This window comes from Pogona vitticeps, chromosome 14, assembly GCF_051106095.1.
Source record: "Pogona vitticeps strain Pit_001003342236 chromosome 14, PviZW2.1, whole genome shotgun sequence".
Lineage (NCBI taxonomy): Eukaryota > Metazoa > Chordata > Lepidosauria > Squamata > Agamidae > Pogona > Pogona vitticeps.
This window is the reverse complement of record NC_135796.1, coordinates 16,792,070-16,817,010: the sequence shown is the minus strand read 5'-3', so window position 1 is coordinate 16,817,010 and position 24,941 is coordinate 16,792,070. Positions and strand designations below refer to the sequence as shown.

The following is a 24,941-nucleotide window of genomic DNA, read 5'->3' as shown; positions in this document are numbered from 1 at the left end:
GGGAGATAGGGTGGGCTCAGCGCACACAGTTCACTAATAGTGTAAGAGTGTGGAAACTTTATTTTATTTTATTTTTTGGGAACGCAACTCCTTGGAACTCCACACGCCCGGCCACGGGTCCTTGAATTCCATGCAAAATTATTTTGGAATGAAGGCAAACCAGAAAGGGAAGATGATTCCCTTGGGAAACGATTATTTTTTTAAAAAATTAGTCAGAAAATTCCAAGAAGCCTAGCGTGTTCCTGCTTAAAGCCAACCAATTCACTTTTAATTCTTTCGGGTTCTGCTTCTCCAGGAAGGAGACTGTGGAGAAAATTGGCATTTAAATTCTCTGGCTAAGGGCCATCTAAGTATTTCTGGCCTGCCTCCAGGAGGTTAACAGCTTGAATATACTGTATAAACGGGAGCCTTGTGTAGATTTAAAAAAAAAAAAACCAACAAAACACCAAGCCACAGAGTGGTGGGTGAAGGGAAAGGAGAGAGGGGGGAGAGAAAGAAAGAGGGAGGGAGGGAGAAAGATAAAGGCAGCAGAGATACATGAGAGGTCCTGCTTTCCTTCGTAGATTCCAGAGCCAAGAATGAGACAAAAGAGAGTCTGTTACGTGGTCAAAACTTTCATGGCAGGTATTATGTTACACAGGAAGCCCTGGGCTTAATCCAAAAGCCAGTATCAACACCGATAGAGCCCTTGGCGAAGTCAAGGAGGAGGGAAGGGAAACCGGGAGGGCCGTGGCTCATCCTATGGGGCGAAGGGGGAAGGCCGGCCGGCGGTCATTGTGCTTCTGAGTGTTTATGATGAAGCCACTGCATGCTTTTGCCTGATCAAGAGGGACAGGCGACTGCAGAAAGAGAAGGGTGCTAACTAACGGGTTTGCATGAAAAACAAGGCAGATCATCAACACCCACCCCAATGGTGTGATCTTGTTTAAGGTTTCAGCCAGGCACTTCCTTTTCTCGGCACACGCCATTCCTGACCTGCGGGCCAGCCCTAAGAAGTCCCTTCGCCACCTGTGGCCAGGTGAAGTGGCCCTGCAGCTCCGCCAGGCTCCTATCCATGCAATCCTGGAGACGTTGCTTTTCTGGACAGGAACTCTCAACTCCCCCAATGGACTGTTGGTTAAGAGAATTCAGGGAGCTGCTGTCACCCCCCCCTCCAAAAAAAAGCAGCTTTCCTGAGCTCTGGAATAAAGACCTGGAGCTTCAACCGATAAGAGGGAGTCAACTGTAATTGCACAGAGCACGCTCATGGCATGCTGAAGATGCAAAGGTTCAAAGGCTGGGACCTCCAGGTAGGAGACGGATGCTCAGGGGGATCTCGGGTGGGTCCCCAGCATTGTCTATGGACAGGGAGGGCTGCCCGCAAGTGGAGAACTCCAGAGGTTGCTGCTGCGAAGCAGCTTCCATCAGGCCTCGCCCTAGGCTAGGCTGGCTGGGGCTGATGGGAGATGCTGTGAGCAAGAACCTGGAGGAGATCCACCAGCGGCTCATTCCTAGGGAAGAAAAACCCTGAATCCGACAAAACTGAGGCCGGACTTTGGAAACGAGGCAGCTTCTCATAAAGGTATCACCTGGGCTGGGGCCCTTTTAAGCCGCGCTCCCTTCTGATCTCCCAAGGAGTGGAATGTGGTTTGGAAGCTTCTGAAACCGCCGATGCCAGAATGAACTGGGGCATGAAATTAATTTTAACTGTACAAAGACAGTTCAAATTTTAACTGCTCAAAGACACAAACATTAAAAATCTAGGTGTCAGTACATGGATCAAAAGGCCACACAGTGCAAAGAAGAGGCTGATTAGGAGGAAGTGGGGCACCCGTTCTATGGGGAGCACTTGTTGAGACTGAAATGGGGCGAGACCCCTTTTCGACCACGTCGTCTCTCTCTCTCAAAACAGACTATGGTACACTTTCCCCCAGGGAGGCGACAGCAAGGTAGAAAAGAAAATCACGACAAATTAAAATTACACATGTATTGGTAGGGCAGGGAAGAGCAACTCAACCCAAGAGCTTTACTTTCATTTAAAAAAAAAAAAAAGCACCCACAATGCGAGTTCCTAGTATAATCTTTGAACTGCAGAGCAGGAAGGGACCTTTTATGGACCACCGACTCCAGCCTTGTCAAGGCCGCACAGCGGGGAATCGAACCCCCAACCCTCTGGCTCGAAGCCTAAATCACCGAACCATCCAGCAGTCCTTCTTAAGCGATGGGGAAAAAAGCTTGAGAAAGTTCAGCCAGTGAGATTTCACAAGCCAGAACAGATGGAAGGCAGAAGACAGAGGATATGAACAACCAGCAGTGCTTCTAACAGGAAGTGGGGGGGGGAAACCCTTTGATGTCCCCCCCCCTCTTTTTGGCCTGTCTAGAGTTTTTACTCCCTTCTGATTTGTTGTGCCAAGTCCTAGCTGCCCAGAGCCACAGGGGCAGTCAGCTCCGATTTTATCTCTTCCTACACTGGCTGGGGCTGACAGCCTCCAGGCAACTGGATGAAAATTCAGGCTTTGCCGTGGCTATTCTTAGAGTGATCACACTGCACATTCAACTCCTCGCTCTTTGTGTGCGTCTGTGTGTTTGTGTGTGTGTGCATGCCATGGCAGCTACCTACAGCTGACAAGAACCCTACAGCTTCAGTGGGTTGGAGAAGGCAAATCGCTAGAAGATGCCAAAAAGGAGAGCAATTCCGAATCCTGCCTCTGAAAACTGCCAGGATGGAATTTCAAACAGACCATCAAAACCCTTTTAAATAGGTATTCAAATAGGCCATCTTTAATTCCTTAATTAATTTATTTAAAATATTGATATCCAGCCTTTCTCCAAAGCTAACTTCCGCTAGCCGTGTAACATTCCCTCCCCGATATTTACAGAGCTCTTCTCAATAGTGCCCCTGTAGAGCTAGATAGGCCAGTATCTTAGGAGATGGCCATGAATCCAGAGTAGGAGTTCATGCAAAGAAACACTGATTAGCCTCCCTGCTAAAGTTAGGCAATTCTGAACATCATAGGATCAAATCTAAGGATCCAACTGCTCCTGTGTCACAAATATAGCAGAATTAAAACAGAGACACTATGGGCGTCTGATAAAAGGCCTTGGTTGGTAAAGCATGCAGAGAGGCAGCAGACAACCTCCCTGGCAAACGATAACTATTTTGAAGTCACAAAGGCACCCTGATTAGCATTCATTCATTTCTAACCATTCTTGATTTGGAAATTCAACAATTCACATAGCTAAAGGAAATATCTATATTTACATACACCCTTACTTCAAACCTGGCAGCTTTTTTACAAACAGAAGCTTGCCTTCTTCTGAAAAGGCAGGTGCCAGAGATAGATAAAACCCCTTTAGTCTTTTTCTACACACACAGCAGGAAAAGGTGACAGACATGAACTGTACCACTCTGGGGTGCAAATGAAAACATAATGTTTTTTTTTCCGAAAGATCAATCGCCACAAAAACATCCCCGTGAAGGGCAAACATCACAGCGGGGCAAAGATCAGCCGACCAGCCACCCTTCAATGGGCACGTTAACCATTGAAACACATTTGAAAGGCTCCCACTCCCCCCACCCACCCGCTCCCACTGAAACAGAAGCTCAGGAATACTCAGCATGTCCACAAAGCGCCAAATCTGAATCTGCTATGCAGAGGGGCAGACGCCAACTTGTGGCACGGCACAGGGAAGGCAAAAAGGGAATTTTGCAGATTGTTCCCAGCAGACCACAATATCCAAATATTTTGAGGGCTGCTGTCCACAAAAGGGACATTTCCCATCTCTCATTTACACATGCACGCGCACGCACACACACGCACACACACGCACGCACGCACGCACACACACACACACACACACACACACACACACACACACACACACACACACACACACACACACACACACACACACACACACACACACACCGTGTTAGTTCCCTCCCTCGCTTCTTCTGCCTCAAGGAGCCACCCTTATCACGCCATCTACCCCTGCTCACTCCGGCTCTTTCCGGCAGACTCCCAACGAGGGAGCTCCTTAAAGACACTGCATTGCGTTCGACCTCCCCTCTCCCTTTTTTCTGTCTCGGAGGCGAAATCAGAGATCGGGGACGGGAAGGCCTGCTTTTTCACCCTCACTCCGTACTATGACATTTGGACACGGGTGTGACAAACCCAGACCTACTGGGATCTGTCACACAGTTACACTAAGCTGCCACCAACCATTCCCTTTAAGAAGTCACACAGACCAGGGATGGATTTTTAAACAATAAAAAGAATAAGGTTTATTTAAATACACACAGGGTAAAATAAAACAATCAGGTGAATAAGATAAAGTAACGTGGCTTATTCTCACTCATACAAGCATACAGTTTGGTTCACCCAGAACCCTTAACTTGAAGCACAGACCCTGAACCTATCAGTTCTGGCTAACCAACAGACACCTGAACCTATCAGGTTGGTACTCTGACACACAGAAGTACCCTGTCTGACACACAGACTCCCACAACAGCTTCTTCTTCCCAGCTGCTGCTTCGTCACATCCCAGTGTCTCTCAGCATCTCCCAGTGTCTTCTCCACACAGGCATCACATATTTATACAGTACAGCCCCTCCTCCTGATGTCCCGCCTTCCACTCCCCATAGGATGGAACTTTCCCTCCAAACCCATGACAGACAGGTAACATCAGTGCTGTATGTAACACCTCCCCTCTTTATAAGTTGTTTTGTAGGGGGAAAGCTAACGTGCTTTTCACCAAAAAAACAACCTGTATAAAACACACAACAACAGTTATACATTCAATACCATATAATACTTACTTATTCATCCTTACACTCTAAGTTAACCATAGCAAATAGGCATTTAAACATTTACCATATACATTACATCAATTTACCTTTATTCATACAAACCAATTCAAAACAGGTACATTTTACTTTTTGTCATCATTATATACACATAGTCCATGTTTCTTTCGCCGTCTTCATTCTTCAGGTCTTCTTGATAAGGCGTCAGCAACACAGTTCACTGACCCTCTGACCACCTTCACTTCAAAGTCATAGTCCTGTAGGTTTAAAGCCCACCTCATAAGTTTGCTATTGTGGGTTTTCATTGTCTTTAACCATTGCAATGGTGAATGGTCAGTACACAGAACAAAATGTCTTCCCCAGATGTAAGGCTTGGCCTTCTGGATCGCGTAGACTATGGCCAAACACTCCTTCTCCACGGTTGCCAAATGTCTCTCACCTTTTTGAAGTTTCCTACTCAGGTAGGACACTGGATGCTGGTCACCATTCTCATCCTCCTGGCACAGAACTGCTCCTACCCCGCTGTTAGACGCATCGGTGTAGATGATGAACTCCCGGTCGAAGTCTGGAGCACGCAGGACAGGATAGTTGATTAACGCCTCCTTCAACCTCTGGAACGCCGCCTCACAGTCGCTGGTCCACGGGATGCGGTCATCAGCCTTCTTCCTCGTCAGATCGGTCAGCGGAGCCGCAATCTCGCTAAACCTCGGGATGAACTTTCTGTAGTAGCCCACCAACCCAAGAAATGATTTGACTTTTTTCTTGGTGTTGGGTCTAGGCCAATCACGAACAGCTTCTATTTTGGCCTCCAGGGGTTTTATCATTCCTCCCCCTACCATGTGACCCAAGTATTTTATTTCTGGGCTACCCAGCTGACACTTGCTGGCCTTTACTGTTAGCCCTGCTGCACTTAACCTCTGCAGCACTAACTCCAGGTGTATCAGGTGATCTTCCCAGGTATTACTGAAGATCCCTATGTCGTCAATGTAGGCCACTGTAAAGTCACTGAGCCCTGCCAAGGTCTGGTCCATCAGCCTTTGGAATGTGGCTGGTGCATTTCTGAGACCAAAGCTCAGGACTCGAAACTCATAGAGACCAAAAGGGCTGCAAAAGGCAGTCTTTTCTTGATCCCTGGGATCAATTCTTAATTGCCAATATCCCTTTACCAGGTCCAATGATGAGATGAACCGACAACCCCCTATGGTTTCAATCAGGTTGTCTAGCCTGGGCATTGGGTAGGCATCAGGAGTGGTTACACGGTTTAATTTCCTGTAATCGACACAAAACCTAATGCTCCCATCAGGCTTGTCCACAAGGACTATCGGAGAGGACCAAGGACTAGAAGATGGGACGATTATGTTCTCCCTAAGCATCTCGTCCAGCTCCTTCCGCACCTTGTCCCTATAGGGTCCCGTTACTCGGTATGGGGATACTGCCTGCGGGGGTGCATCCCCTGTGTGGATCCGATGCATCACTCCCTTCACTATCCCCGGCTTGTTGGAAAACACCTGTTGATATTTACTAAGCAGCATTTTTAGTTCTTGCTGCTGGTCTTGGGTGAGTGCAGGACTGATCTTTACCTCCTCTGGGTTGTATTTTACTTCCCCTCTACCCTCCCAGAAGGGTAATTCAGCTTCCTCACTCTCAGCTGCTTTTATCGCGAATAACACCCTCTGTTCCCCTCTGTAGTAGGGTTTTAGGGCATTCACATGAACCACCCTCCTTGCCTGGTTCTCCTCCTGCTCTATAAGGTAGTTCAGGTCTGACATCTTGGAAATGACCCTATATGGTCCCGCCCATTTGAGCTGCAGTTTATTCTCTCTGCAGGGCCTAAGCCAAAGCACTTCCTCCCCTGGGTCAAAGTGCCTCTCTCTAGCTTTGTGGTCATACCATGTTTTCTGTCTGACCTTCTGAGCTTGCAGGTTTTCTGCTGCCAGCTCTAGGTTTCTCCTTAGGTCATTCATCAAGGTGTCTATGTATGTCACAACGTCTTGTGGGTCATCCTGGGTGATCTGCTCCCAATTTTGTTTGATCAAATCAAGGGGCCCTTTCACCCCTAAGTGTGCAGCAAACATGTCAGAGTGCCCCCTTTGTAAGATCATGGGGCGATACTTTTCAGGTACCACCAGCTGACTTCTGATCCCATCTCCCCCTTTTGAGATATTCCTCAGGGTTTCTCTATATAAAATCCCCTTTTCCTCCAGAAATCTCACTGGGGTTTCAGGTGTTAGCGGGGCGTCAGTCACCTGTTCAAAACACTTTTGGAGAGTGGCGTCTGCCTTTTGCTCCTGTCCAAATCTGCTGTCTGTGGTCAAGGTTTCCACCACAGCCTCCGAACTCCCCTCTGCTTCCGTCTCGGGCTCATCATTACCCCCCTGAACTGTCCCTGTGGTGGCTTGTGAGCGTGTAATCACTAGCACCCGTTTCACATGTTCAGCCAGGTCATTTCCCACGAGCACGGCTGCTGGCAGAGTCGATGAAATCGCTAGCCGCCAAACCCCCCTCCAGCCTTGAAAGTTGACAGGTACCTCTGCTACTGGCAGAGAGATTACCTGCCCCTCAATCCCTGCCACCTTTATGCTCTCATTTGGGATTATAAACTCCCGAGGAATAATATCTGGATGGCACAGGGTTACCTGGGAACAAGTGTCCCGCAGCCCCCTATACTGACGGTCAAGTATTCCTACGTCCACCCCGGCTGTCTCAAACAACTGAGAATCTGTTTTTATCAGCAAGCAGCGCTTTACCTCTACAAGAGGACCATTTTCCTCAGCCTGATCAGCAGAGGTAGCTGTTCCAGACTGAGTAGCCATGGCAACCGGCTCCCTCAGTGACACTGAGCTTTGCTCCTTCTGGACACAGAACACAGCTTTTGGCTTGGTCCCACTAGCATTCTGAGGCACCATTCCTTTTAGCTGCTTTAATTTCTCACACTCTGAGATTAGATGACCCTTTCCCTGACAGAAATAACATTTTCTGGTGTATTTTGATTCTCTCTCATCTTGTTTTGATTTTCCCTCCAAAATCTGAGGTCTTGGTTTCATGTCTGAGGGCTTCCCTTCACCATGGGCCCCTCCCCCTTGCTGGCTTTTCCCTGGTCCCTGAGAGTACTTGCTGTAGGTTTCTTTGGGTTTACCTACAGATTTCCCCTCACCCAAGGGCTTTCTTATTTGAGAAATAAAATCTGCGATCTCTGCGGCTGCTGCCACAGATTTCGGTTTCCTTTCCCTCACCTGGAATTTCAATTCCCCCTGCAGGACTGAATAGAACTGTTCCAGTGCTATCAAGTCTTTAAGCTGCTCATAGGTCTCTGTTCCCTCCTGCAATAGCCATTTCTCAAGCAGCCTCACCAATTGGGCCCCCACTTGGGTAAAAGTCTGTTCTGGTTTTTTGGTGAGGGACCTGAATCTTTGTCTCAGCTGCTCTGCATTTATCCCATGTCTGGCAAACACCAGTTTTTTAAACTCTGCAAAATCTTTCATCAGTTCCTCAGGCATCTCGGCATAGACCTCAGCCAGGCTACCACTGATTAAAGATCGCATGATTGTCATCTTCTCAGTCTCCCTCACTGAGAAGTCCACAAACGCTCTTTCCACTAAGGAAAAGAACACCTCAGGACAATCTCCCTTGTGGTACACAGGGAATTTCTTCAGGTCAGCTTTAGATAATTGGCCTCCCTCAGAATCCCTATTGTTATTATTGTTCTTATTCATCAGTTCCAATTTTTTTAATTCAAACGCCATTTTCTCTCTCTGCAATTCCAATTCAATTCTCTGTCTCTCTAATCTTTCTTCTCTTTCCAATCTCTCTATCTCAAATTGCCTCTGTTTCTCTCTTTCCCTTTCTTCTCTTTCCCTTTCCTCCATTTCAAATTGCCTCATCCTCAGTTCATGCTGTTGGGCTATGAGCAATTTTCTAAGTTCTGGGTTCTGCTCTCCTGTGCTGTCACCCTGCACTGAGCCAAATTCATCCTCAGAACCTTGGTCAATCTGGGGGTCTTTCACTTCACTCATTTCGGCCATCTGGCTTCGAGTCAAGGGCATAATCCCCCCTCAGAACAGGCTGCTTTAAAAAGTCAAGCCTCAAAATAAAACGACCACTTTTTTTCTCCTTTTTGCCTCAGAACCAGCTCTCCCCAGAGATTGCTGCTGTTCTTCAGCACTAAACTTGCAACAGTATCGAGTCAGAGCCTACCCCCCTCTGCTGGGCCTCTCAGCTGGCAAGCTAGCTCACTGTTACTACGCAGTTTTGCCTCAGCTTTTTCCCGCCAAAACTAGGCTGCCTCAGAGCACCTTAATCTAAGTCTCCCCAGTTGGCACGTTCTTCTACTAGCGCACCTCCCCGTGAGGTACACCTAGAAGATTACCTACGCGCCTCAGACTGTCCCTGACTAGACCCCCCTTGCTCTGGGCACACTTGCCAAGGCTTTGCTGGACCGCTGGACAACTGGACCAGTCGTATCCCACACGCTGGACACCAATCAATGTGACAAACCCAGACCTACTGGGATCTGTCACACAGTTACACTAAGCTGCCACCAACCATTCCCTTTAAGAAGTCACACAGACCAGGGATGGATTTTTAAACAATAAAAAGAATAAGGTTTATTTAAATACACACAGGGTAAAATAAAACAATCAGGTGAATAAGATAAAGTAACGTGGCTTATTCTCACTCATACAAGCATACAGTTTGGTTCACCCAGAACCCTTAACTTGAAGCACAGACCCTGAACCTATCAGTTCTGGCTAACCAACAGACACCTGAACCTATCAGGTTGGTACTCTGACACACAGAAGTACCCTGTCTGACACACAGACTCCCACAACAGCTTCTTCTTCCCAGCTGCTGCTTCGTCACATCCCAGTGTCTCTCAGCATCTCTCTCTTCACCACACAGGCATCACATATTTATACAGTACAGCCCCTCCTCCTGATGTCCCGCCTTCCACTCCCCATAGGATGGAACTTTCCCTCCAAACCCATGACAGACAGGTAACATCAGTGCTGTATGTAACAACGGGCAGCGATGGGGAGAGACAAGAGGAGGATTTTTATGGCCACCGTACTTACATTTTAATGTTCTCATGGTACTGCCGCGTGTCTGAAGGCTGGTTGTACAGAGGCTGAAAAGGAAAAAGAACATTTAAATCAGCACACAGGCCAGCAGTGCAGACTCACAAAACGGGCCAGTGTTAAAGACAACCCGTGTTACCGATCAGCTCCCAAGCCAGTCGGGAGGCGTGCCATGCCCGCGACAGTCCGTGCCCAGAGCTGACCGGCAAAGCATCCATCCGCACATCTTCCTCCCACCATCACCTGCCCTGCCTCTTCCCTTTCCTTCTTTTCCTCCTTTTGTTTTTCCCCCCAGAGGTGCTCTGGACTGTGGCGGAGCTGAGACTAGGCTGTTCAAACGCAAAGCTGGTTCAGAAAAACAAGCAATTTGCTGCAGCACCCACCCACCCCCCATCCGTGCGACGCAGCAGGTTGAGAGAGGCCTGTTATTTGATTCCCTGCAGAAGGAGCAAGTTGTCCGTCTGCAAACTCACAGCATTTGTGGGGGGTTCAGGGAGGCTGCCCCACACAGCTTGGGGGGGGCAGAGCTCACGCTTTGTATTATAAAACTGTCAGGTTCACTGCCTGACACACACCCTATGCCCCCCCCCAAAAGCTCCGAACATAGGCCCAGTGGGGATTCAAACTCCCAACCTCTGGCTCCTATCTTCAGAAAACGAAAAGATTTAGAAAGATGATGAATTGGGGGGGGCAGGGATGGGGAAATTACCTAGTCACTTTCTCTAGGCTTGTCTCTCTGAGACAAAAGCTTAACAGAGCATCTCTTACACCCAACCTCAGATCACCATCTCAAACTTTTCTGCTCAAAGAGCCTGAATCTATTCAGACAATTAATCTGTGTTTTTTTGTATTAATGTGGAAAATACTTGAGTGTCTGTCTTTGACCTGTTTTGTCATTCCCCATCTATAAACTACATAAGACAGTTCTGAAAGAAACAGTAAAGTTAAGGAGAAAATACTACTGTGAATGTCAAATAGAGCAAAGTTACTTAAAAAGAAAAAACACCACCGACTTCCAACTCCTTCCTTAATGTGTGTGTGCAACACACCCACACACCCTTTTTGTTCTTTATACTACCCACCTGAGACTCTGGAATATATCAATATATCCATTAGAAGGGCAGAGAGAAGAAGCATCTCCTCCCTGTGTCTCTCTGAGAAATGCACTTATATAAAGCTTACAGATTAGCCCCTGGTACTGAAAAGGCCTCAAGGCAGAGCTCAGAGAAGTTAGTTTTTTTGAATTACAGGGCAGTCCTACTCTCAAGAAACCTATGTTCCCAGTGATCTTGATAGTCCCCCCCCCTCTCAGTGTGGAGTCAAACTCCCAACCTTTGGTTCTGCTGCCAGGTACTCCAAGCCACTGAGCTATACCTGCACTTGCACATACGTGTGTGTGTGTGGAAAAACACATTATCTCCCATATACATATATGCACCCACACCTATCAAAACATGTACCTGCAACTAATTTGTTTCATTTACTAAAGCAAAAGAGTCAATGCCAAGCTAGAGAGAACGAAGGTTCGACGTGATTCAAGGAATGGCTGCGAATCTCTATAAATTAAACCCTAGCCGCAAGAGTGGGAGTGAAACCCTCTTCCTCTTTTAACATCTGGTCCAGTCGATGGCCAGGTTGGGTGTCTCCTGGCTAAGGAGAAGGAAGTCTATGACCTCGAGGCCACGGCAACCCTGCTCCTATCCACAGCCCTGCTTCCTCAGACATGACTAATGCCTAGCCTTGTGAATCATTCATTAAAATTATGACCGTACTTGGGCTTTTTTCCAGATGAGTAATGCAAGTCAAGAGCTTCCAAAGTGCAATATCTGTCATGAGGTCGGAAGCTGCAGAATGTCCCTCATTTTATAGGGTCAGCAAGATAAAGGCTCCTTGTCTGCTTGTTGAGCAAGTGGAGACAAGCACACAGCTGAAGTTTATCCACCTGAGAATATCCTCCAAAAAAAGGTGAAAGTTCGGAAATGGTTTCTGCGTATGATGGACAGCTTGAGGGCATATTATTATTATTATTATTATTATTATTATTATTATTATTATTATTATTATTATTATTATTATCATCATCATCATCATCATCATCATCATCATCATCATCATCATCATCATCATCATCATCAATCTCAGAACTATATAGATTATCAAGTCCAGCCCATCAAGGAGGCCCAGTGGGGGAATCGAACTCCCAACCCCTCTGACTCCACAGCTAGAAGCCTAAATCACTGAAGCCAGAGACCTAAACCAATCCACCGCTCAGCCCAGATTCTCCCTGGACAAGATTTTATATACATAAATCGCTTGTCTACCTGTCAAGAGTAACTTCCAAATTAAAACAATAATAACACAACAAAACCACAAAAGGGAATCGACATGTACTGTATTCTTTAAAAGGCACCTAAAGGAAAACGCACATAAGGGCCTGGAGAAACCACATTGTTTTCAATGCCTCAGTAACTTCACTTGCTCGGGGGGGGGGGGGTTTCCACAGTTTGGGGGCAGAAGCATTCACACAGAAAGGACCTCTCTGGTAGCCCCCCCCCCACCTGCCAAGGCTCTCTCAGCAGTGCAGTTTACACCTGGACCTCCACTGAACACTGCTGGTTAGGTAGAGACTCAGATAGAAGGATGCTACCACGCAGTGATACCCTCTGAGAGATCAACTGTCCTGCTGATAATTTCAGATGACCCCCCCCTCCTGAACCCAGCAGCCACCCTGGCGAGGGTTTCCAGGAACTGAAAAGCAACAGAAGGACCAAAGACTGAGGACCATTGATCTAATACCTAAAGACATTGGCTTTTTGCGATCACTATAGCAATTCGCAAAACAGTGATTCCTAAGGGGGTATTTCGCTGGACAATGTTTGGTCCCTGCTTCGCAAACTGATTTTCGCTAGATAACTAAGCTTCGCAAGACAGTGATTTAAACAGCTGATCAGCGGTTTGCAAAGCGGCTCTCCGCAACGACAATTTTTCCCCATTGGAATGCATTAAACAGGTTTCAATGCATTCCAATGGGGAAAATGCTTTTCGCTAGACAATGAATTCACTAAACAGAGATTTCACTGGAATGGATTATCATCGTCTAGCGAGGCCCCACTCTACATGGTGCATGTCTAAATGTGTATCACCCGATAGCTCAAGTGCAAGCTCCAAAAAGCAACGGCAAGGAGCAAAACTGAACCAAACCGCAGCTGTGTCCCCAGTCCAGGGCAGCATCGCCTCTCCACCTTCATGGAAGCCACCTACGCCGAGCTAGGTATCTCAAGGCCCTTCAGGTGGCAGAAGCGCAGCCGCCCAGGAACCACCGAGAGGAACAAGACTGTCGTGACCAGAGAACAAAAAGCCACAACAAAATGAGCCGTCTCCACAACTCACCAGGCACCTTCCAGCCAGACACTTCCTGTCAACGTTAGACATGCTGAAAGTTATCTTTGAACACAAGGCGGTTTTAAATGCCAGTGAGGTGTAGCAACTAGATTTTGGAACTAGGGCCAGGGAGATCCGGGGTTAAATCTCCACTGATTCACAAAACTCAATGGATAACACACACACTCACTCTCTCTCTCACACACACACACAATATGATCTTCCTCAAAGCAGAGAGAAGAAGGTTGCCTAGAGACCATTGGAGAAAAACTGTGGATAAATATAACTAATAAATGAATTACTATCGTTAAATACGATGATGATGATGATCATAATGAGCACAACAAACTTGGAATTTGGATAGAAAGACATCCCCAAGCTATGGGGGGATATTCCCTTCTCCATCTTGCAACCGTACCAGACCCTCAAACATCTGGCTTCTCTCTCCACAAATGCCAAAGCAGGAGGATAAGGAGAGTCAGAAGAGAAGGAAGGATCCATTAAAGCACGTGCCTGATATCTTTTTGAAAAGAAGTTAAACTAGACTTACCAATTCCACCTGAGGCCCCAATCCTTCCAGGATTCGGTGGGCAGCTTCCGCTTTTTTCTAAAATTCAAAAGAGAGGGGAGAAGGACAGCAGAAAAGGTTATCTCTTACAATCCAAACTCACCCCCTGGGCTAGGAGGCCTTGCTAAGTCTTCCCGCTTGCCCTCTCCCCCCCCATGTCCAGCCCGTGCGCCTGCACTCGCTCAAAGCTCCTTTTCGAAAAGCTGACAAATTTATCCCCATTTCCCTCCAGATGCCTTTCCCCGCCATGCGGGAGGAGAAAAAGGTTAAAAGCGCCAAGAGAGAAAAGAGCAGGAGCAACAAACCCTCCTGGGAGAACCGAGTCACTGGCCAGAGGAGAAGACGACGGAAGGGCTCCCCAGTTGACAAGTCAAGTGAGGGTTGGGGGGGGAGGCTGCGCCGGGAAGGTAGGAGAAAAGGCGTTGAGTGGGGAGAAGAGAGGAGGCGAGGATTCGGATGTCCTCTGCTCTGATCTCTTCTTCGCCTTCTCTCTTCCTCCATGCAAGACAAACGAATTCTCTTTCACTTTCAGAGCGCCTGTTGGTTGTGCACAAGGGCCTCAGTGGCTCTTTGGGGGGGAGAGGAAGGAGGACTACGGTTTAATCAGATCCTCTTTTTCCAGGACGCTGGTCTCCTCTAGAGGAACATGTGACTGTTCTCCAAGCCCCACTCCCCCTGGGGTTGCCAGGTTCCCTTCCTGTTTTCTCTCTTCTCCTTCCCTCTTTCCAACCCAAAAGGGAGTTTACCGACGGCTCCGCCGAAAAACGCGCACGGGGGGCCGTGGGCACATTCTCGAAGGACCCCCCCACTGCCAAAAGCGGCCGAAGAAAGGGGAACCCGCCAGCTTTCTCTTGCAAAGAGTCAGAGTCAAAAGGGGAACCCTTTCATAAATATGGAGCCCCCCCCAAACAATGGCGCCTAAGAGCCTGGTAAACCTTATTTTAAGAAGCCAAAGGGCGCCAAAGCCAAAGATGACAAGCCAAGGAAACTCTCTCTCTTTTTTTGGCCGAACAAAACGGGAAGAGCCCAGAGACGAAATAGTAGATGTAAAATAAACGGTAACAATAATGATAATAACCGCACACCATCATCTCCATTATGATTTATATGGCAACCCTTTTCAAAGTGTGCTCCCAGAGGCATCTGGTGCGGCCCACGGTGAGAGATTGGGGAGCTGGACGAGAGGGGCCCTTGGCCTGATCCAGCACCGGGCTCTTCCGAGGTTCTTAGGTTTGTAACAATAAACGTGTGACGCGGAGCACAATTTGAGCAAAACACAGTTCATTACTAGGATGTTAAGAATACTCCCCAATGTCTTCATTTAGTACTACAGTATTTAGGCTATCCTGACTCAATGTGTCAACAAGGCATTTTCGATAATGCCCGGGAGATTTCGTGCCTCCAGGCAAGAGGGAAACAATGCTATGGACAACCTCTCCAGCCATCGAAGGAAACCGTCTTTGACTGAGCAAAGCTAAGGTCTGCCCTCCCTCCTGGAGGGAACAGACAAGCGGGGGGGGGCTTCAGTCCCTCTGGAAGCCATGGAGGGGGGGCACCTTTCACTCCTGGACTTGGTCACCGCTCCGGTGCTAAAGCACTCTGCACATGTTATGCATGGGTTCTAGACTTAAGCCCTGCAATTGAAAACTGAAGGCATGACTGAAGCTTAGGCAGCTCCAGCACCCCCCCCCAATCACGCCCTCTCAATCATCCATCATGCAAGGAAATGAGCCAGAGAAGGATGACAGCAGGGAGTGCAGAGAATTCTCTCTCTCTTGCTTTCAACCCCTCTCTTGAACAGAAAACCAGCGAAGCCACCCAGCGGTTCGCTTTCGCACTGCCAGCCCCGGAATTTTAAAAAAAGGAAAGGAAAAGTGGTCGAGACGGGATTGGAAAGGCAAGCCTGTCGTTTCGAGACAACCACAGACGGGCAAAGGGAATGAATGAGTCACGGCCAGAAAAGGAGAGAGCTAGGAGGGGAAGTGTGAACATCAGCGTAATCAAACCACATCTGGGTGAAAGCGGTTAAAACTCGCCTAGTTCAAACAACGGAAGCTCCTTTTTCTTGACAACAGCCCAGAGGATAGAAATGTGGTTTATTCAACAACGCCGACTCTGTCGCAAAGGCAGGAAACGCTTCCCAGTTATAAAGCGCCGGCATCCAAGCATGCCCTGAGTATTCGCTTATTTCAAGTAGTCATCAAACATTTTTGTTGCAATCGAATTTTGAAGCGGCTTGCATCTGATACAACACAGACACTACCTAAAACAGCTTTAAAGCCATTTAAAACACTAGAAAGGTAACTCAGGCACCTGATGTGACGGCATCTGAACTTTCTTGACATGGGTGCATAGACAACTAGAATGACAGAGGGGAGAAGAGACACAGAGAAACCCATTCGCACAGCTTAGAGCGCCTTTTAGGGTTTACTATGTGACAACGAAGGCAGTGAAAAAGCATAATATAAGCACCGTCTCATCCAGCACATAGTTTTTCATAGTTAATGAGACATTGTGTTCCAGATCTCAGAAAACTAAGGAGAAGCTTCAGAAACCTCCCGTGATAAATTTGTAAATATGTACAGTCTTTAGCTCGTATTCGAAAACAGATACACGTTTTAACTGAAAACCTAAGTATCGGTTAAAATTGGTGTAATATTTATGCTGTTCCTAAGACTGCTGCTTTTTGCAGCTCGGATGGTGTTATTTCAGAGATCTGCAGCTGATTATAACCCTTTAGAACATTCCCCAGCATTGTTCCCAATGCTTCAAGGACAAACAGGGACTGCTGGAATGTGGTTAATGAATAAATGTTTAGTGTTGTTGCTCATGATAAATGGTAATGATAACAGAGAATAGCATCTTTTTCCAGAAAATTTAAGCTTCACTGAATAAAATGTATGTAAGAGTGTTAAATATGCATTTATTCACCCATCAGAGGGGGAATGGATTTCTCATCGTACAAGGCGTATCGTAGGTGGTCTCTCCTGTAGGTACTAACCAGACTCAGACCGAAGCAGCTGTATCCTAGACGTATCTCAGGAGTACAAAATACTCTTATTTCTGGAAACACTAGACCAAATATTTCTCCTACCATTCGTTCTATACACAAACACTATAGACGGAATGTAAATATGCAGCTTATGCTGGTGGTCCAGTTTCAACTGTATAGCTTTCTCAGCTATTAGAGCAAATATCTGGGACCTATAGAGCAAGGTGTAGACGAATCTTCGGTAATAAAAAGCAAAATGGCATTCTTCAGAAAGGACTCCCCACCCCACCCCACCCCGCTAAGCATGGAGTCTTCCCTTCAGGAAACAATGCCCTGCAATGGAGGCTTCTTGATAAATTCAGCAAAAAAACAAAGAGGGTGTTGATCATCTTATATAATTCCACAGAAGCTCCACAATCAGCATTTTCACAAATCTTCCCAAGCGGTTCTTCTTTGCAAGAATTGTGCTGGCCTTTTAAAGGATGTGTGTAGAGTGGCTTCCTATAAGAACTATGACATCATTCAAACTGGACAAAAGGTATTGTCACAGCACGGACCAGATGATGTCATCAGCCGCCCCACAATACACAACCTCCCCATTATGTGCTTGGGTAACATTTCAAGATTCTGATGAACAGATTGCGGAACCATTCCCTGGTTCTGCGGTCGATTCCTGTGCTTTTGTTAGGTTGGGTTTAGATTAGTTTATGGCTCCTGACAATTTTTCAGGGCAGAACCGAGGGACTCTCTGTTCCCCCCCCCCACTAGTGGCCTTGCTCCCCATTTCACACAGATAGCTGTTTCAGCGTGTTGACAAAATAAAAAGAAGAAAAAAAACACACAACAAGTAGGAAGAAAAACAAAGGACCAACAGTTATGGCAACTTAAAGATTTAACAGGTTTGCTTTTGGAGCAGTTTCTCTGGATCAAAATCTGCTTCTTCAGACACTCCGAGCGCTCCTCCCAGGCCATCTGTATTTATACATACTCTCATGGTTTGCGGGGGTGAGGATACAATAAACAGTGTGTCACACAGCGGCACATTCATTGTTAAAAGAGCTCACAAGCTTTTTTTTTTTTTACAAAGTTTTCAGTAGCCAAAGAGATGAACACGTTTGGTCTATGGCCACTGAAACTGGCTGGGGGAAAAAACAAAACAAAAACACAACAAAACAACATGGGGGAAGTCCATGATCTAATCTGCCGTAATTTGCTAAACTCTGCCATCTACACGGGTCAGTCTTTTGCTACCTCAAGGGACTTGTGCTTTCCACACCCCCAGCAGGAATCTGCTTTAAAATGGTTCATCGTTTATGAAATCAGTTCAATGATCCCCAGGAGGAGCTTTCTGGAACGCAGAGTCTCTGGAAATCAGGACAGCGCTCAAAGTTTTCTCTTTTATTCTTTCCATCAGATGGGTTTTGAAATCCCTGGCCAGGCGCAGGGCTTTGCTAGAATGGCCAAAGGGGAAAAAAAAGAAAAAGAAAAAAAGGGGGGGAGAAGGTCAAGTCTCCTGTACAGTACAAGCTTTGCCTCCTGTACGGTTTTGCTGAGAATATAAAAATGGGCCATGATCACGTTGGCTGTTGCCCAGCTCTGCGGTGGCTAAGGGCGGGATATAAAAGACGCAATGCAACTTGAAATAACGCACAGCAGGAGGAATCAAAGAGCAGATCATTTGCTCACACCAGGACTGGAAGCAGCCTAACAGTAAAGCAGATGGTGGCCCTTATGGCCCTTAGCAATTCCCAAGCAGTGGGATGTGGGGGGCCCAACACTACCAAGGCCAAGTACCAGGATTTCACAGATGATGTGTGGCTTGAGAAAACATATTCAGGATTCTAACATAATTTATTTCATGATACAATTTATTGGGGTGTGTACGTGTGTGTCTTAATTACAACTCCAAGAAGCCCTCAAGGGAATTCTGCACTTCTCTATTATTTACTTATCATTACTATCATTATAGCATTATTATAATAATAGTAACATTAGTACTACTACTGCAATAATACTATAATTATAGTAATACATACTATGTATCACTATACATTACTAATATAGTACTATGTATCAGTATATGTATATTACTAGTATAGTACTATTATTACTGTAATTATAAGAGCAGTATAGTATAATTTAGCACATTACTGTAATTATATTATACTAATAGTTTTTTTATCTAATTTATTATACAATTTATCATATTTTAAACATAGAAAACATGGGAAAAATCACTCTACTTGTTGCTCCCTTAGCTCCTTCAAATTTTCAGAAGATTTGTGAAGAGAAGGTAAAGATTTTTGTGTTTATTCAAAGAGAGCGTGGTGTTGACCAACGCCAGAGTCGATCCATCAGCAGCCACTCTCCAGGACACCATCGCTCAAGGCCATTTGAACCCGTATCTACCACATGCCACCAATACCACAGCGCTCGGCTAGATGAACCATAGAACCAAGCTGACCGACTGCTCAGAGGACCACTTTTTTGGAAAAGAACTCTTAAGGTGGGGGATGCTCCAAAGCTAACCATCTCTTGCACGGACTGGCACCCATGTGAACATCCTAGACGAGAAACGGTGCCGTAGGTTCATTTGATATCTAAAATCTAAATCCCAACTCCTCTGAAACAGAGACTTTTGGGGGTATGGCAGCAACGTTCCTGAACTTTCTCTTGAAAAAGCATTATTCCACTCTCTTGATTCAAGTTTTCCGTTCGTTAGCTAGGAAAGTTCTTAGTCGGTCGCTTGGGAAAACATCAGACAGAACAGAAAACATGGGCTGTTTTTTATTCTTTTATTTGATGCACTCTGCTTTATTGTCGTTTACTGTTTTGTAGGCCTATGGGCTAAAAGGGAGAGTAAAAATATCGAGTAAAAAAGGGAAAAAAAGAGGGTGTGGCAACCCTAAAGACAAAACTCAAATGGCCCAGTGCTCCTTGGTTGGGGCTCCCGAATGATCCGTTCAGGGCGGCAATCCGAACCATACTTACAATGGAGCCAATCTCCCTGGGCACAGGGCGAACCAGCCTTTGTGTTAAGGCATGCACAGGATTGCTCTCTGAGTCACTCATGCGCTGCAGGGATTGTCCAAGGGGACCAGTCGTTTGTGAGCCAAGAGGAAAGAAAGAGGAGGAAACGCGGGTTATTTTGGGGGAAAGAGGGAGGTGTTTTTCCTGGAATTCATCCAGCCACCATTCCAAAGAGGCAGCCACTGAACCGTGCTCCAGATTTTATTTATAGCATCTCTCAGCCCTGCTCCGGCATGCCTCAAAAACATAACGTAAGCATTTCCACTCAGGATCAGACTTTCTTGCATGGCTGGAGACAAGCAAACCTCTTAACAAGGGCCAGAAAACACACACACACACACAGAGAGAGAGAGAGAGAGAGAGCTTTGCTGGAAAAAGAAAGATTTTTCTTCTCCATCAGGCACCTCACCCCCAGTTTTTCCAAATCTCATCAGACCCATGAATCTAAGCTTTGGAAAAATAGCAGACACGAGCAAAAGCTCTTGGACCACACTTGCCAGAATCCTGCAAAGGAATCTGGCAGCCCACCAGTGTCCCTCTCCTGGCCCCGAACCCTTCTAGTGAAACCTGGATTGTTTCTGGGACACGGCAGAAACTCCATGGATATCTTTGCTTTTCAGCTTGCTTTACAACAACAGCAAGAGGCACAACTAATAAACTGCTGTAAGACGACAACCTGGCAAGAAGCAGAAGGCCAGGGAAGCCTCCTGCAAGCACAACCTATGTGTGAAAAACAGTATGATGCAACACATAACACATCTGTACTAAATAAACATGTCCCCATGGCTAACCTTATCAGCATGCACACATACACACGTCCCTGTGTGCGTGCGTGCATACATATGTGTGTTTGCATCTGTCTGTACACACAAACAGTGGTTTAGGCATCTGGCTGTGGAGCCAGAGGTCAGGGGTTCAAATTCCCCCTCTGTGCCTCCTTGACAGGGGCTGGACTGGATGATCCAGAGGGTCCCTTCCAGTCCTGCAGCTCTAAGATGAACTAACTGCAGGATGGCTCAATGATGTTGGTTGGGAGTTCGATTCCCCCGCTGGGCCTTCCTTGACAGGGGCTGGACTGGATGATCTACAGGGTCCCTTCCAGCTTTGAACTTCCAAGATTATACTAGGAATTGGTGTTGTAGTGTTTTTTTTAAGGAAATGAAAGTTGTCATTGTAACTGCTGTTGTTTGTATTCCCATGGCTATATATCATTTTTTTCCTCCAGAAACCAATGTATCTCAGTGCATAGATCCTGAGTAAAGGAAGAAAGGGTGCTCATTTCTTCCTCATGTCTGGAATGGCTCCGTTCTGGTGCCCCTCCCTTGGCCCCTGAATGATTCTGACAAGCCTGGGATAATTCCTGGGACACTAAAAAGCTTCCACCTCTTTCTGCCCATTAGCCTGCCTCTTCCTCTTTAAACTGCAGTGGCTTGGCTCTACTCCGCCGGGACACTCCGAGGGGCCCCTGCTCATTTAAAGTACTGCATGGCACCTTGCATGGATTAATGGCACGAAGAACGACAACCTTCCACTAGAGAACCCTTTGGCTTGTCTAATTCCAGAATCTTTTCTTGTAATCCTGGGAAACTCAACATCTGGAGAGCCATCCCTTCGGAAATGGGTGCTGGAACCTCATACATCCCAACATGGGCTTGACTGCTGAGGGACAGCCTTCCCCAGTGGTTCATGCCCTGTCTCAGAATCAGGCCCATGGCCTCCAAACCAAAGGATAACTTATCACAGTTATATGTCACCCACCAATCAATCCTCCACGAACCCACCCATATATACGTGCAAGACACCCCTGTACAATGCTTTCAAAATTCACACTGCAGCCAATTTTTTTAAAAAAACAATCAGGACTTTGGAGGAGGAAGAAGAAAAATGCTTCCAGTTTCAATTTTTCAGCCCAGCACGGTGTGTATTTATAGACAGCCAGCGATGCCCTTTTGGAGATACAAGCGCTGAGACAGAAAGCGAATTAAAATTTAATCTTATTGATTTCTACAGACAGGGTCCCAGGAGCCAAACAGACATCGCTGCCTCCTCCTTCCGCTGGCTGCACCACATCACACCGAGGGCTTTCTAAATTATTATTATTTTCCTTTCCAAAAACAGCAGACAGCTGAGCACAAAAAAAGGGGATGCTTGCAGATTCTGCCCCACCCGCAGCCGCCGCCCCCACCTCCACCCGCATTCCCCTTCCACCCGAAAACAGCAGGGTGGGAGGAAGAACAGCTGGGAGGGGTCCAGACGCCTGGAACCACCGTGTGCCTGAACGGCTCGGCTCTCGTTCCAACCGACAGCTTTGCCTTTCCTTGACACAGCAGAAGCCCTGAATGGGAAATATCGCTGCAGTGGCTGTCCTTGCATGAACTCTCCCTCTTCAACAAGCGAGGGAGAGGGAGGGAGAGAGGGAGGGAAAGCGCTGGAGAGGAAAAAGTCAGAGAGAAAGAGAGGGAGGGAGGGAGGGAAGAGAAATGATGAGGTCAACTCTCAAAAAGGAAGCTGACAGCCACTGGCTCCAACCCTCATCCCCCTGCATCTGAGCCATGCCGCCATCACCGTCGCTGGGGACGGATGAAAAAGCAGCCGCCAGCCTCCCAGAAAGGAGGTCGCTCCCTTTTCTCAGACCCTTTTCAGCAAGCTGGGAGGGGCCAAGCAGGGGAAAAAAGGTGCCAGACACACAGGTGGGGGCTGGAGACAGGTGCCCCCACCTGTGCATCTGGAAAGGAAGGAGGGCGACAGCTCTGGGACAAGAAGCCACGGGGGTCCTGGAGGAAAAACCACACAAGGAGGGGTGCGCGTCACTCTTTGGTCTGCGCACCTTCCTGTACTTGCAAAACCTACAGGCGAGGCACCTTGCAGCAGTTAGATATACAGCTGGCCGGGAACACAGAGGCCCCATCCAGGAAGGGGGCTGTGGCCGCACTTGCAGGGTGCATGGTTTTGCATGTGTGCATGTGGGCGCCGCCCCCAGGGTCAGTGTGGGAAAGATGTCTTGCTAGAACACTTGGAGGGGCTCTGCCAGTTGGGGCAGAGCCGAGGAGGAGAGGTGGAGTAATGGGGTAACCCAGGGTCAGGCAGCTTCAGGTGTTTTGGGGGGCAATGGGGATGCCCCTATTTGCCTTAAAAAAACAGAGAAACCCTACGTTCTGAACCAGACTACCCTCAAGGACCCAAATTCGGGGGGGGGGGGCGACCACAGAGAAAGGAAAAGAAATACTCGTCTTCTGGTATATCCAATGCCGGGGGGGGGGGAGTTAAACTCAACAGGGGGTGGGTTATCACTGGGACGCAGAATCGTCTCGCCGCAGACACCGGAAGGCCCAGAGGCTGGTGTTTCAATCATGTGCCATAGTGCCACACGATCCTGCCCATCATCCCTCCAACAGGAAGTGACCCAAGACTCACCCGATTTTCGTCATAGATGATTTGAACCAGGCTGCGATGCTTGGACTCGATTGGCGGCGGCGAGATGGGCTTTTCGGGCTCCAGCGGCTTTGCGGCTTCCTCTTCCAGCTGTTGCTGTGGAGGGTTGAGAAGAGAACCAGGTGAAGAAGGGTGGTTTGAAGACACCATTCCTGAGCACCCACAGGACGGAAACCGAGGCACACAACATCACAAACTCTAGGTGCACAAGTGGCTTCTGGTTTCTGATCAACTCCTGCTCTTCCAGTTGGGTGGAACCAACCCATTGCCTCCCAGGGACTGAGAAAAAGCCAAGCAGGATATATATACACACACATATGTCTTTGTGTGTGTGTATATGTGTGTGTGTGTGAGAGAGAGAGAGACCCTGAACCCTAGAGTGGAGATGGTTGAGCTGGGGAGAAATGTGGCAGTCAAACCATGGGCAGGAACAAGATTACCAGCAAACCTGCTCCAACATGCAGTGATAGCCCCTGGGCAACAGCGCATCGAAGCATCACACCACGTGTTGTGTTTCTGAATGCAGTGCCGGTGAAGGGGAGGGGATGGCGACACAGGGAAGCAGCCGTTTTCAGAGACAGACAGCCCTTCACTGACTGTAGGGTGGGCCACTTGCCACTCTCTGGATGTTACTGAACCACAACCTACATCAACCTCAGTTAGCACAGTCAATGGTGACAGATCGTGGGAGCTGGAGACCAACAACATCTGGATACCAACCACATCTGGAGAGCGGCAAGTTGCCCGCCTCTGCCCTACTTCCAGCCTCAGAGGTGGCCAACTGACCTTAAAGGTCAGGGATCTGATCCAGCCGTTGAGCTGCTGGGTCTTAAGTCACGCCTAAGCCCATGAGTCCGACTGGAAAATATTTCTCTATCCTTCTCCTTTTCCAATAAGATCTGCTCTTGATTATCTCGGACGCCTCTTGTTCTGTGGCCAACAAAAGTGGTAGCCATGTTTCATTCCCCTCCCACTCCCGCCCTCAAATTCGGTGTGGTTAATTTTCCCTACAGGCAGGCCGCCAGCAAGAGTAATCTCTCCATGACAGCACAGGCAAGGAGCAGCATCTTTGCCCAATGATAAAAACTCAACCTCAGCAGATCCGGCCAAGCTAACCGCTTTTTTTAGGATTTGCAGAAAAAAGGAAAGACAAACCAAAAATAAAAATAAAATAGGTCAATATGGTCAGACAACAATAGATTTTTTTCTTCTATAAAGGTCTACCTGGGGGAAAAAAGGAAGGACGGACGGAAGGGAAGAGGCCAAGCCTGTGACCTTTATAATCAGAATGAGTCTTGACAGATTGCCAATTGCTGTTCCCACTCCTGATCCACCATCGCGTGCCACCCCTCCCCTGCCTACTAGGGGAAACCCCCTGCTGTTGTGGTTCCTCCAGAGGAGGCGACAGCATGACCCCTCCGTTCCCCACAAGCACTGGGGAAATGTCCTGGAAGTCAAGTTTAGGCAAGAAGCAGAGAACATACGGCGGAGGCGGAGGAGCGCAACCCGCTTCTGAGGCTCAAGGCTCGCATGTCTTCGCCGGCCTCGTCTTCACACGCAAGGACCGCGCACGGCACAATTGTTCTTTCTGCCACACAACATGGTGAGAGGTTTGGGGTGTGTGTGATCTGAACGGAAGAGGACGACAAGGACAGTAACAGGCCTTTCTTTGGGCCA

General features: G+C 47.5%; 1 protein-coding gene across 8 annotated transcripts in view; it reads right to left on the bottom strand.

Moving 5' to 3' along the window:
* The window catches only part of NCOR2 (nuclear receptor corepressor 2), a 203,535-nt gene that overhangs the window by 102,164 nt on the left and 76,430 nt on the right, over positions 1–24,941 (bottom strand). For 7 of the 8 annotated variants that reach the window (XM_072983058.2, XM_072983062.2, XM_072983063.2 and 4 more), the window contains exons 6-8: positions 23,247–23,360; positions 13,793–13,849; positions 9,859–9,911 (exon numbers count right to left, since the gene is read on the bottom strand). In XM_072983058.2, coding sequence (XP_072839159.2) covers positions 9,859–9,911; positions 13,793–13,849; positions 23,247–23,360 — 224 coding nt within the window. Of the gene's footprint in view, positions 1–9,858; positions 9,912–13,792; positions 13,850–14,115; positions 14,322–23,246; positions 23,361–24,941 lie in introns of those variants that run through there. The other variant, XM_078381740.1, reaches the window with a different exon arrangement.